The sequence below is a fragment of the Fulmarus glacialis genome, unplaced genomic scaffold (genome assembly GCF_000690835.1).
Source record: "Fulmarus glacialis isolate BGI_N327 unplaced genomic scaffold, ASM69083v1 scaffold8752, whole genome shotgun sequence".
NCBI lineage: Eukaryota > Metazoa > Chordata > Aves > Procellariiformes > Procellariidae > Fulmarus > Fulmarus glacialis.
Window position 1 is genome coordinate 64,152 of NW_009197138.1, and position 11,022 is coordinate 75,173.

The 11,022-nt window shown below is 48.8% G+C and overlaps 1 protein-coding gene across 1 annotated transcript in view; it reads right to left on the minus strand.

Annotated features, from left to right (window-relative positions):
* Positions 1–10,395, minus strand: part of LOC104072839 (kin of IRRE-like protein 3) — a gene marked incomplete at both ends in the record, with an annotated part of 69,713 nt that extends 59,318 nt beyond the window's left edge. Inside the window, one exon of the mRNA XM_009572429.1 lies at positions 10,318–10,395. Coding sequence (XP_009570724.1) covers positions 10,318–10,395 — 78 coding nt within the window. The remainder of the gene's footprint in view (positions 1–10,317) is intronic.
* Positions 10,396–11,022: the final 627 nt, after the last annotated feature.

The following is an 11,022-nucleotide window of genomic DNA, read 5'->3' on the forward strand; positions in this document are numbered from 1 at the left end:
ATGCTGGTCTAAGCTGATGGCAACAAAGACCTGGCATACTTATCTCCTGGTCAACCTAAATATTTCATTTAGCTTCTAAAGAAGTCAATTCCTTTCTCTCTTTCTTCCTTCCTTTATTTTAAATCTCAAAATGCATACCGTCTCTCATGAATATTGATGAGGATCATTAGTCACCGAACATTTCACTTCCCTTCTCTTTCCTCCATCTATATAAAACCTTCATCTTTGTTAAAGGGAAAAAAAAAACTATCTCAAGTTATATCTCTGGATGTATTTTAAGACTAGCCCCATTAATACATTTATAGATTGAGTAAATACCTATGGGAGTAAATACTGGGCATAAAAGGACATGTATATACAGGCCCCGAGATTGCTGCTGCACTGGAGGTAATTGTTAAGGTTTGTGGTTTAAGTTCATTGCTTTGTAAAGGATCACAGTAGCAGCCCTGGGTACTAAATAACCGTCGTGTTGGCTGCCTGGCCAAGGGGAATTGCACTCGCACTCCCCCTCACACATGCTCCCTACCTATCCTTCAGGTTTTTGACCATGCCTGTTCCTTCTGTCTTCATCGACCTCAACCTGAAGGCTGCTAATGGACTTCAGTTTTATTTAGTGAATACAGATGGCAGGGTTTGGCCAGATAGAGCAAACAGCTTGGGAAGAAAAAGAACAGGACTTGCAGGATTCAACTTGATACTTTACAACAATATTTCACTATTTCCTTACAATAAGAATGGATTTTTAGAAGGGTTTAAAAAAAACAAAGCCAGCCCAAACAAAGCAAGATACTTTGCTGGGTGTTTTGCAGTACCTTTCAGTCAAATCCAACAAAGTCCCACTTCATTGAGAAATGGGAACAGGTTCATTGTGTTGGCCTGAAACACACAATTTCTTCCGATTTGTCACTATAGCTGTGAAATACAGCTGTCTTGCACCGCTCCTGTAAGAAAGGAGCTTCATCTTACAGGTTGGGACTGCAGAGCAGAGATGACGTTATGCGACCTAACGACACACTGGGAAACCAGTGGGGAACAGAGCTTCAAAACTATTTATTTAAGCCTTTTCATAGCATACCAAAGCCACAGGCTTTGTAACACCGGAAGGGTTTCATCTTCACAACAATCTTACTCAGCTCCCACCCCACAGCCTGGCTTTAGTTGGAAGTACTCTAGCCGTGGCACGTTTCTGCTCACAATTGCACAGTAGATTTACTTCTGCTGGCTTGAGAGCCATTTTAATGGCAAGCCTAGCTGTTCGTCAATACGGGTATGGCTCAGAGTGCTTCTTATAAGGCTGCAGCGGTTTTAATTGATATTCGAAGTGACGATAACTTGGTACTGCTTCACTGCTCCAGCCCGTGAAGCTCCAACCCCTGCTATGCCTGCAGAAAGCATGCATGTGTGGCTGCCTCCAGGAGAGGGAGGTTAGCGATCTGGACCAGGCAGCAACGAACCGTGTGTTTCCTTGCAGCAATGGGTGGGCCTGCAGTGCTTCGTAGAAAGCAGCACTGCATTGCAGTGCCTGTGCCCCAGGAGGACTCCCAAAAATGACAGAAGAGATGCTCTTTCTCCAGCCTTGGGTAGGGATATACTGTCACCCCCCTGCCCCCTTCCTGAACCAAAGTCCGGTTCGTTTTCTTGGAAGCAATGGCTTCCAGATACTTTGAGAAGCTGGAGGCTTCCACGCAATCATGCTATCGTGTCCATGCCTGGAGGATCTATGGCATCATCAGAACCTGACTTGATGACACAGCCAGACTCGCATGTCCAGGTTCTGGTCTGGTGGACACCATGTCAACAGTGTGACCTGTATTGCTAATGAAATACTGCCTGCCAGTAACCTCTCTGGCAGGGTCCCCGTGGACACCGAGGGAGGAAAGTTAAATAACAGACCCCCAGGCTGCAGCAATAGCTCTGCAGAGGGGAAAATTATCAACAGATACACACACTCAAAGGTAGACCCTGAGGGTAGCCTGGAGGCAGCACAAAGATAAGCCAGAGTCACCATCTTCAGAGAGAAGCCTTGCATCTCCTTAAATTCATACTCCCCCTGCCTCCTGATAGGCTTTAAAAATAAGCCACCCCAAACCCAACAAAGACAGTAACAGCCAGCCAGGGTAAGGTGAGGTACATAACCTTATCTCTGCCCTTTTTCAGGTGCATTTTACAGGACGAGTTTTTCCCAACAGCTTGCTGTGTTCCTTAGGTGCACATCCCATTCCAAATGCCATTAAGGACCTAAAGGGGAGTGCAAGGGCAATGGAATTCAAGTAGCTAAGATATTCTAAATACCGCCTAGATATTGATTCATGCTTATTAATGCCCAAGATTCCTGAAGTGTCTTTAGCAGGCCCTCGAGCCCCTGCAAAGGGACGGTACACAGATTCCCCGTGATCCCAGGTTCTCCCATACAGCACCTGCCAGCTGCACAGCAAGAGAAGCATCTTCTGAATTATCTTATGCCAGTACTCAGGGAGCAAGGAAGTGTTGTATGCATTTATTTAAGACCACGCAGCAATAGCTTTGCACAGGGGACCGCTACTCAAATCAATAGGTAAAATTATACCCTTAGACCATTAACTGCTACAACAACACCGTTACCATAAAACTCGCAGCTTTGTATCATATTTATAACCAGTAGAGTTGCTCAGCTGCACTGCAACTGCAGTAGACAACTGGAACATCACGGATGAAATTCCGCTCCCCCTCTCCAAAGTGGCAGAGAGCAGCAGTAAGACGGGGAGGTGTTTCCTATCCTGCCTGAACGGAGCGGTGCAGAGCACACGGGATCCTTCCCTCGGCAGCAACCTTGTAAGCGTGCATGATGGATTTCACCAGCAAGGACTTGGCTCACAGCAGCGTACACCTCTCCAGTGAGATCCTGCATTTTACCCAGTTTTCCAGCTGACCCAACCCAGGCAAAGTCTCCCCTTTGACACTAGACAAAAAGACAGCTTGTTTGCTGGTTTTTCCTCAGATTTCACTTACATCCCTGCCTCGTTTAGCTAACAGACACACCGAGCACACCGAGCATCACAGAAATATCAATGAGACCTCTGCTGATACCAATGCATCTTTAACAACTTCTCCGGAGCTTGCTCCATCCACTCGCCTCTTCCTTCTCAAATGCCTTTGTCAGATAAAGAAAAAAAAAGGCTCAATGCAGCTTATACGGGAGATGCCTTCCCTAATCAATTGTGATTGTGTCTTCGCGGGGAGACATGAGTGACAACGCTTGGGGTAAGGCAAGCTTCCCTATCACAGAGCTGCCAAGCCCTGGAGGAGACAGCACCTTTATTGGCGATGACAGCAGGGTTAGCAATGCAAATTTTGCATTGCATCCCTGGAGATCAGCTACTAATGGGCCTACCACTACAGTGGATCCCAGCAGATTTTGTGCCAGGGATCCTGGCAAAGGGTAGGAATCCCATTCTTAGGTTGCAGACTGATGCCAATGGGTCCTGCTGGTTGCCCAAGCCTCAGAGGGCAAAGTATAAGAAGATGCTGGGATGCTCAAGAAGATGCTTAAGTTGTTTAGGGGCAGTTAAGCTTTTGCACACAGTGGAGCAGGCTGAGCAGAGCCTACGCTGCTTGAGCTAAAGCAATTAACATTTTACAGGTCTGGTCCTAAAGGACAGACCCTTTCCACTGCCGGGCCAGAGAACTGAGTGAAGTTTGAGCTTCTCCAACAGTACAGGCTGCCCACAGCAGCACAGAAGTTCTTGGCATCTGATAGAGGAGAATCTAGGTCACTTTTTACAGGGGTAAGAACGGCTGGCTCCCATTTATCTTTGGGGCTGAGGAAGATTCATGCTCAGCCTGTGCTGCTGATGATGTAAAAGTCACCTGCAAGATCCAGATTAAGTGTCCCCATAAATCCAAGCAATTCTGAGGCAGCAATTGCCTCGCTGGGCTGCTAATGGGTGGCATGAATACGTCACTGCGTCTCAGTGCCACGCTTTAATAGGACGTTTTCCTGGCAGGAATCGTTCACTGAACCTGCTTTGAACTACAGCAGGCAGCAGAAGGGGTGTTCAAGCAGAGAGACATTTGGAGCAGAGGCACAGCCAGCTTCTCTGAACAAGCCATCTTTCCCCAAAACAGCAGGGACTCCATCCCAGAGTCCCAGCTGGTTTCTCTCCAGGCAGTAAGACGGGGCCTGACAGAGAGAGGAGCTTTGAACCAGACTGTTGTAGAAAGGATGCTCAGCCTTCGGGACGGAAAGGCAGAGTCCCTCTGTTCTCCGCTGAAGAAGCGGGAGGGCACGGTGGGATGGCTGGAGCCGGGTGGGACTGAACTGGGCACAGATCTGTTCACAGCCCAAAGAAGAGCGATGCATCCAGCATCTGTGCCTACCAGCATATCCAGGGCTTCAATATTTAGGACATCTTTTAAAGCCTAAGCCCAGTTTTGGGTTTAAATCCATCATCTCCTTTCCTCCTTTGCTCTCTGTCCTTCTTGGTATTGGATTTTACCCGTCTCAGCATTGCTGCCGCAGCACCCCGGCACCCTGCTAACCTAAATGCTCCCTCCCGCAGCAGAGAGCTGCTGCAAAAGTACCCGCAGCCTTCGTTCTTGCAAGAGCTGCAGATTCCCTTTGAGAAGCTATTAAGAAGCAGTCGAATAGAGCAACCTTTCATTGACAAGTCACTCGGCCCTTTAAACGATCTCCAAATAGTGTTTTCTTTTTATTGCTTTCTGCAGTTTAACAGCCTTGATTTCAAGTTACTTTGGCTTATGATAAACTCCAGATCTATAATGCTTCTATTCTCTCCCTCTTTGGTCTCTCTCACCCACTTCTTCTTTATGTTTTTATTAAAAAAAGATCCAGGAAAACAGATAGCAGATTAAAAGGGAAACAAATTGAAATGGGTCAAATGTATCTTGCTTAGATGACAGCCACCCCATTAGATACTTTTAAACAGAACAAATAATCTGTTCAGAAGCACAAGTGGGCTTTTACATTTATTCTAAATTACAAACCAAATGATTGCAGCCTCAAATGGAAGCACTGGCTAATTGCACTAATATCTCACTAATTCCAGCACTAAGGAATGGGTGAAAAACTAACGATTTTCACCATTTTACCAATTACTCAATTTAGACCAAGGTACATTATGCAAACCCTGGGTTGAGCTCCCTCTCCATTTTGTGATCTATGACAAGGACTGGAATTCCAATTATTAATAATGGAGGAGCTATAATTATTCTAAGGATGGGTACGAGATAATTATAAGCCATAAAACCAGCTTTCATATGCATACACAATTCTCTCCCCATGTCTCACAGAACCAAAACCTATCTGCAGACTAGAGATACGCTGAAGTTGAAGACAAAAAAAAAAAAACCCACCCCATCCAGAGCTATGCTGCTCGCAGTTCACGAGCGCAAAGCCACAGCTGATAACACAAGCCAGAAGCAGGCAGCTGCCCAGTTCTGCCAGGCAGGCAGGGGCTGATCCCAACCATCCCTGCTAGTTGCAGCCTGTGAGGGCTGCATGGATGCACAAGCCATCACAAGGAGAACAGGCTGGTGGCTCTCCTTCAGTTCAGGCCACCATCGTCATTGCCCCTCTGGGCCAAGCCTGACCTGTGTCCCATGTTTGAGGTATAAGGATGAATCGCCTACGTTTGAGGTACTTGGATGGTCCCGTTTTGGGACCTCCATCTTCCCCCAACAGGAGACATCAGAGCTTTGCATTAGTCCCAGCACCTTTAAATAAGATCCCAAACCTTCTGCACAAGAGAGTCAAGGTGAGATTTGCAGCTCAGACTGCAAAAGTTTTAAGTTCTCACCACCTATACTCCCAAAACCCAAGGTTTGTGCTGACCAACAGCCCCACAACATCCACGTGGCCTTTAGAGAAAAATCTCTTGCCTTGGATTCGGACAGCCCTTATCTGAGCAGATTTCTACAGTCATTACCCAGCAAATATGATTTGCTAAGCAACACCCTCTCCCAATTAAACACAGAGCAGCACTCGTTGCTATGTGGAGCTGCAGCTCTGCGGTAATGGCTGCTGGTATCGCAGTGCTTTATATAGTGAATGGAGACACCTTGAATGCAGAAAGCTACAGAGACTGGGTTCTGCTTCCAGCCACGATGCAAATGGAGGGCGGCTGCTGCCAGAGATAACTCCTGCACAAGCCCCTCTCCTGGCACACCAGTCAGCGTTGGCATCTACAGCGGCCGATACCAAGGAGACTGCCTGCAGATTAACGCACAGATTTTAGCCCCGTGCCTGTCCCTAACCGATGGCGTGGATACGAGCAAAGCAGAAAGCAGGGCTATAAGCCAAGCAGGGAGCTGAAGAGGGGGAGTTTGTCCTTCCTTGAGCACAGATCATTAACCATTAGCTGGTCCAGGAGGAGGATGCCGCACCAAGCCCTTCTTCTCTCCCTTCTCCCAGCCACGCCTGCTTTCACCACCCAACCTCGGACACGAGGATGAAGCCCACCCTTCCCCTCCAGGCAGCGACAAAGCCGAGCACCGGGTCCATCCCGCAGAGATGCCACCTGCCCACTGCATGCGAGGACACGAGAGCCAGCGAAATGCCTGGAAAGGGAGGTGAGAGGAGGTAAGGGAGCTGCCCTGCCTCGCTACCCTGCGCGCGGGGAGATGGTTGTAGGCACCTTCCAGCAGCCGACGGCTGGCGGGAACAGGTGGTGAAGGAGAAGGTTGACACCTCTCAGCGCTTAATCGTTCCCGTTAGTAGCTTTATGAATGGCAGCCAAAAAGTGCCATAATTGCTGCAGTGACGCTTGCTAATGACTCGAGTTAGATCTGGCAAGAAGTCAAAGGCAGGAGAGAAGAAGAAAAATAGCAGGAGCAGGATCGACATCTGAATACCTGCCTTTGACGGCTGCAGAGGAGAACGGAGCAAGCCCAACTTGGGACCTGCGGCTACGCACAGGCAGGGACCAAGCACGATAGGTGAGCAGGGAAAGATTTTACAGCACACCCCTTGCCTTCCCTTGGGAAGGGAAGAGAACTGAATGTGAAGGGGAAGAGGGAATAGAAAAACAAGCCCCAATTTTCAGGTTAGTTCAAGATCCTTGTTCTTGGGGGACTAAGGTGACCCGCCTCATAGATACCACCTTTCTACTCCAAAATCACCTTGAGCCAGAGCAGCAGGAGCCCTGGGGAAAGCAGGATAACTCAGCTCGCCGCCAGCCTCAGCATCACCTCCGCTGCACGGCACGTGCCTTGGGACATCCAGTCCACAAGCCGCGGCTCTCGCCGAACTGCCGCCGTGGCCAGGGGAGAGTTGTTCCCGAAGAGGAATCCAGCCCCTCGTGAGCAAACAGCACGGTCCTCCTGATTATGTATCTGTTTCTGAATGTTAACAAACAGTCGGCAGCATCTGATTGAGTGGGTTATTAGCGGAATGAAGACAGATGGTGGAGGATTAACTCTAAAGCGTCTTTATTGCAAGGCCGTCATTACAGACGGCTCTACCTCTCTCTCCCTCTGTCTACAACTGTCACCAGCTTAATTTCACCCTACAACTCACAGCCGCACACCAGACAGCGATCCCAGCACGCAGACGAGGCAATCGTCAATCACAGCAAAGGAGTAAGCATATAGCAGCCATGCTGGAGCAGCACCTTCCCACTCCCTGGCCCACACCCCCGCCCCCAAATTGTGCCCAAATCCAGCACCTTTCCTGGTGTGGGCTTCACAGTGGCAATAAAGCAAGAGGCAATCGCAGCTGATGCAGCACAGCAATGCCAGCTGCAAGGAGAGTGCCCACATCATTTTTGTCTTGCACATCACCAGCGGTGCCAGCAGCAGCCCAGGCTGCTCTGTTGCCTTACAGCTGGGAGAGACACCAACACCTCACCCAGACCTGTTTTATCATGACACAGGCTGATATATGTTGATACGAGGGACTGATATGTGTCAACTAACACTAACAGTGGCAAGTTCTCGGACACTTATTTTGGCTTCTCGCCCTGGAGAACAGCTCAGCCAGAAGAGCCCACATCTGCAATCAGTCGTGTTAATGGACATCCATTACTTGCCAGCTGGTAAACAAACAACATAATGCTACCAAAGACCCTCGCTGGGCATGGCCACAGAGCATCTGTAAGCCACAACATTTATTTTACCCTGCTGGGAGAGGTTGCCACACTGATCTGCAAGTGCCCAGCCTGGATCTTCTCCGTGGGGATAGCCAAGAGAAGCACTTTCACAAGAACAAGTGATTCCTCCACCTGACAAGGTCGCCATCTAAATCCTCTTGTGCTTCTCTACCTACGAGCGCATTTTGTAGATGTCTCCCTTAAGTGACAGCAAGGTTCTAATGATCCCTGTAATTACCCATTTCCACTATGACGGAGACCCCACACCTCATAATTATCCGATTGCCCCACTGCCTACCTCTGTTTTCAGTTCCTTCAGCTACCCTGTAATTATTAATAGGGCTATTCATTAGCACCATCATGCAATAAAAAGAGGAAAAGCTCTCACTTGGCAAAAATACAAAAGGGAAGCTGTCTCTCTCCTTATCCCTGCAAGGTAACTGGCCCAAAGAGTCGGGCTCAGGTACTCTGGGCAGGAAATACCTTTGCTGTACCTCTGTAGATGACCAGACATCTGAACCCCCCCTTGGCTCTCATCAGAGCTTAGCCCACGCCATACAGCACGGATCTGCACTGAAATCCACCAAAAACCCGGGAGGTTTGAGGCATGCAATTGTCATCCAGAACCACCTCAAGTGAAAACACAAGTCCTAGGCGGTCTTTGTAGCCATGGAAATCCCCTGACTTTGTTTTTGGCAGATTATACGTTTAAATGTAATGGTCCTGCAACCCGCGGGGGCCAGAAACTCGCTGGCTGTACAGCGCCAGGCAGGCACACTTTGTTCCCTTTCCCACACAAAGGCTTTACTTTTGGCCTTTCATGTTTCTTTGTTCTCTCCACACAAAGCCACGTTCAGCCTGAAAAGGGGGCTCACTTTGTAGGCGGACGCAGGCTTTGAATCCACCGGGGGACAGGAGCTTCTGCGAATGATCCCAAAGGATGGGCAGGATGCCCAGGTGCACCCACGGTCCTGTTGCCTCTGAGACGCCCTGTGAGCATCCCCAGGGTGCTCCTGCCCGTCTGAGCACGGCCACAAGCAGCCTCTCCAAGAGGCTTGAGGGACAGGAAGGTATCGAGAGAGAGATTGCACCTTCTCACAGCACTCGGACGAGACTCTGACATCCATTCTCCCAAGGGGCAGCCCCTTCCCATTAAAAACATACTCTAATCAATGTTTTAAAAGCATGTGGTAATTAACAAGCACAAGGTGAAGTACTTTCCCCATGTTATCAGGGCTCCTGGGAAACTAAAGGAACCTTTGATCTTCTAACTGATCTTTGAGCCATAAACTTGCTTCCACGAGAGTTTTACCCCCTGAAAGCTAATGCACCTTTTACTTTCGTGAAGACAAGGCTTCCTGCAAGAGCAGACCCCCCCGCGGCTAACTGCTGGCAATACACCATCCCGTGCAAGCTAAAGGAAATGCAGCGGGGCAAGCGATCACACCCTTTGTCCAAATAATTTCCAATCAAAGCCCCCAAAAGGGTTTAAATCCATGTTTGGATCAAGTTTGCTGTCCCCAGAGTAACCTCAGAGCGGCCAAATTCTCCTTAACACACCCTCAAGACCCTCCCATCTTGCAGGGCTCTAGGACCTTTAATCCTTCTCTGACCCAGCGCTAATCAGAGATGGTGCTGCACCAGGGTTTGCTCCAGAAAAAGAAGCCAAGCAACGAAGCTACCAGAAGCAAGGATGCCAATTCTTCCGAGCGTAAATAGTTTTTGTTTAGTTATTACGCTTCATAATTATTTATGATATTTCTATAGATTAATCAATGCTCATAAAATACTTGGGGGTGACTAGAATATAAATAGGGAAATTTTAGTGAGATCTATGCCAGAGTGCAGGGTTTTGACAAGCAACGGAACAGCTCCTCTGAGGGGTGCAAAGGCACTGAAAACTGGTACTCTGAAGGTGTCACGGTGAGGCACTACCGCCCAACTAGAATAAAAAGACTAGACGCAGCAATTGCTGGAAGAGCTTCCCATGTGACAAATCCTTTCCATGGGAAAAAGACAGTGGATTTTGGATGTATGGAACTAATAAGTCCCTGCTCTTCTCTTGCAGCTTCGTGCAGGGGGCTTCCCACATCCGTGCCCACTAAGATGCTTCAGAGATCAAAGGGGTAGCAGGATTTTCTCCTCGGTGCGAACAAGAATCTAGCACATCCATGTCCCTTGCAAAGAGATTGCTAAAAAGGAAGGAAGAATGGAAGGTGAGGGAGCTGCTCACCTTCAGTCATCCTGCGGTACTTCTCCTTGTACATGAACCCCAGTACTAGGCAGCATCCTCTTCCTGGGAGCCCCAGTTCTGCAAGAGAAGAGAGAGTGATGTTAGAAGACTAGGCTGGGGACAAGAGCAAGCACATGGGGATGCTGCAGGGAGCAAATCCTGCCGGTTACCATTCAGGTAAAGCGCCAGCGAGGCAGGCGCATAACTGAAGTCTTTGGTCAGCCTCGCAGCTGAACTTTGCTGGGGGTCCCAAACCAAGTGCTTCCAGGTGCTGCTGCGCTGCTCCACTTAGCCAGGTGTATCTAGAGACAGGAGGGTCACCATCCCCTCCCTTGCGCTTTTCTTAAGTGCTCCTCTACACTAGGCAGAAGGAATGAGCTGCATCTTCCTCCACATCAGTGCGTTGCAACAACATGGACCCTTTAATCCCTTTCTCCCTTAGCAGGCAGCAAAGTAAAATGGGAAATGGCCCTCAGAAGGGAAGATAAGTCCGGCTCAAGGCATCTTGCTCTTTAGAAGCAAGCAAGTGACCCTACAAGCAGCAAAGTGCCAGAGTCTGAGGAGCTGGATGCCTCCGATGCCTTGATTTCTTAATGGGGCTTTCTGAGTATCGGTAACAAACAGAGAGAGATCTGAACACGGGTTTTTCCAGAAGTAGGCTGCATGCATGCGTGCTCTCCCCGTGCGCATCTCAGAGCGGCAAAA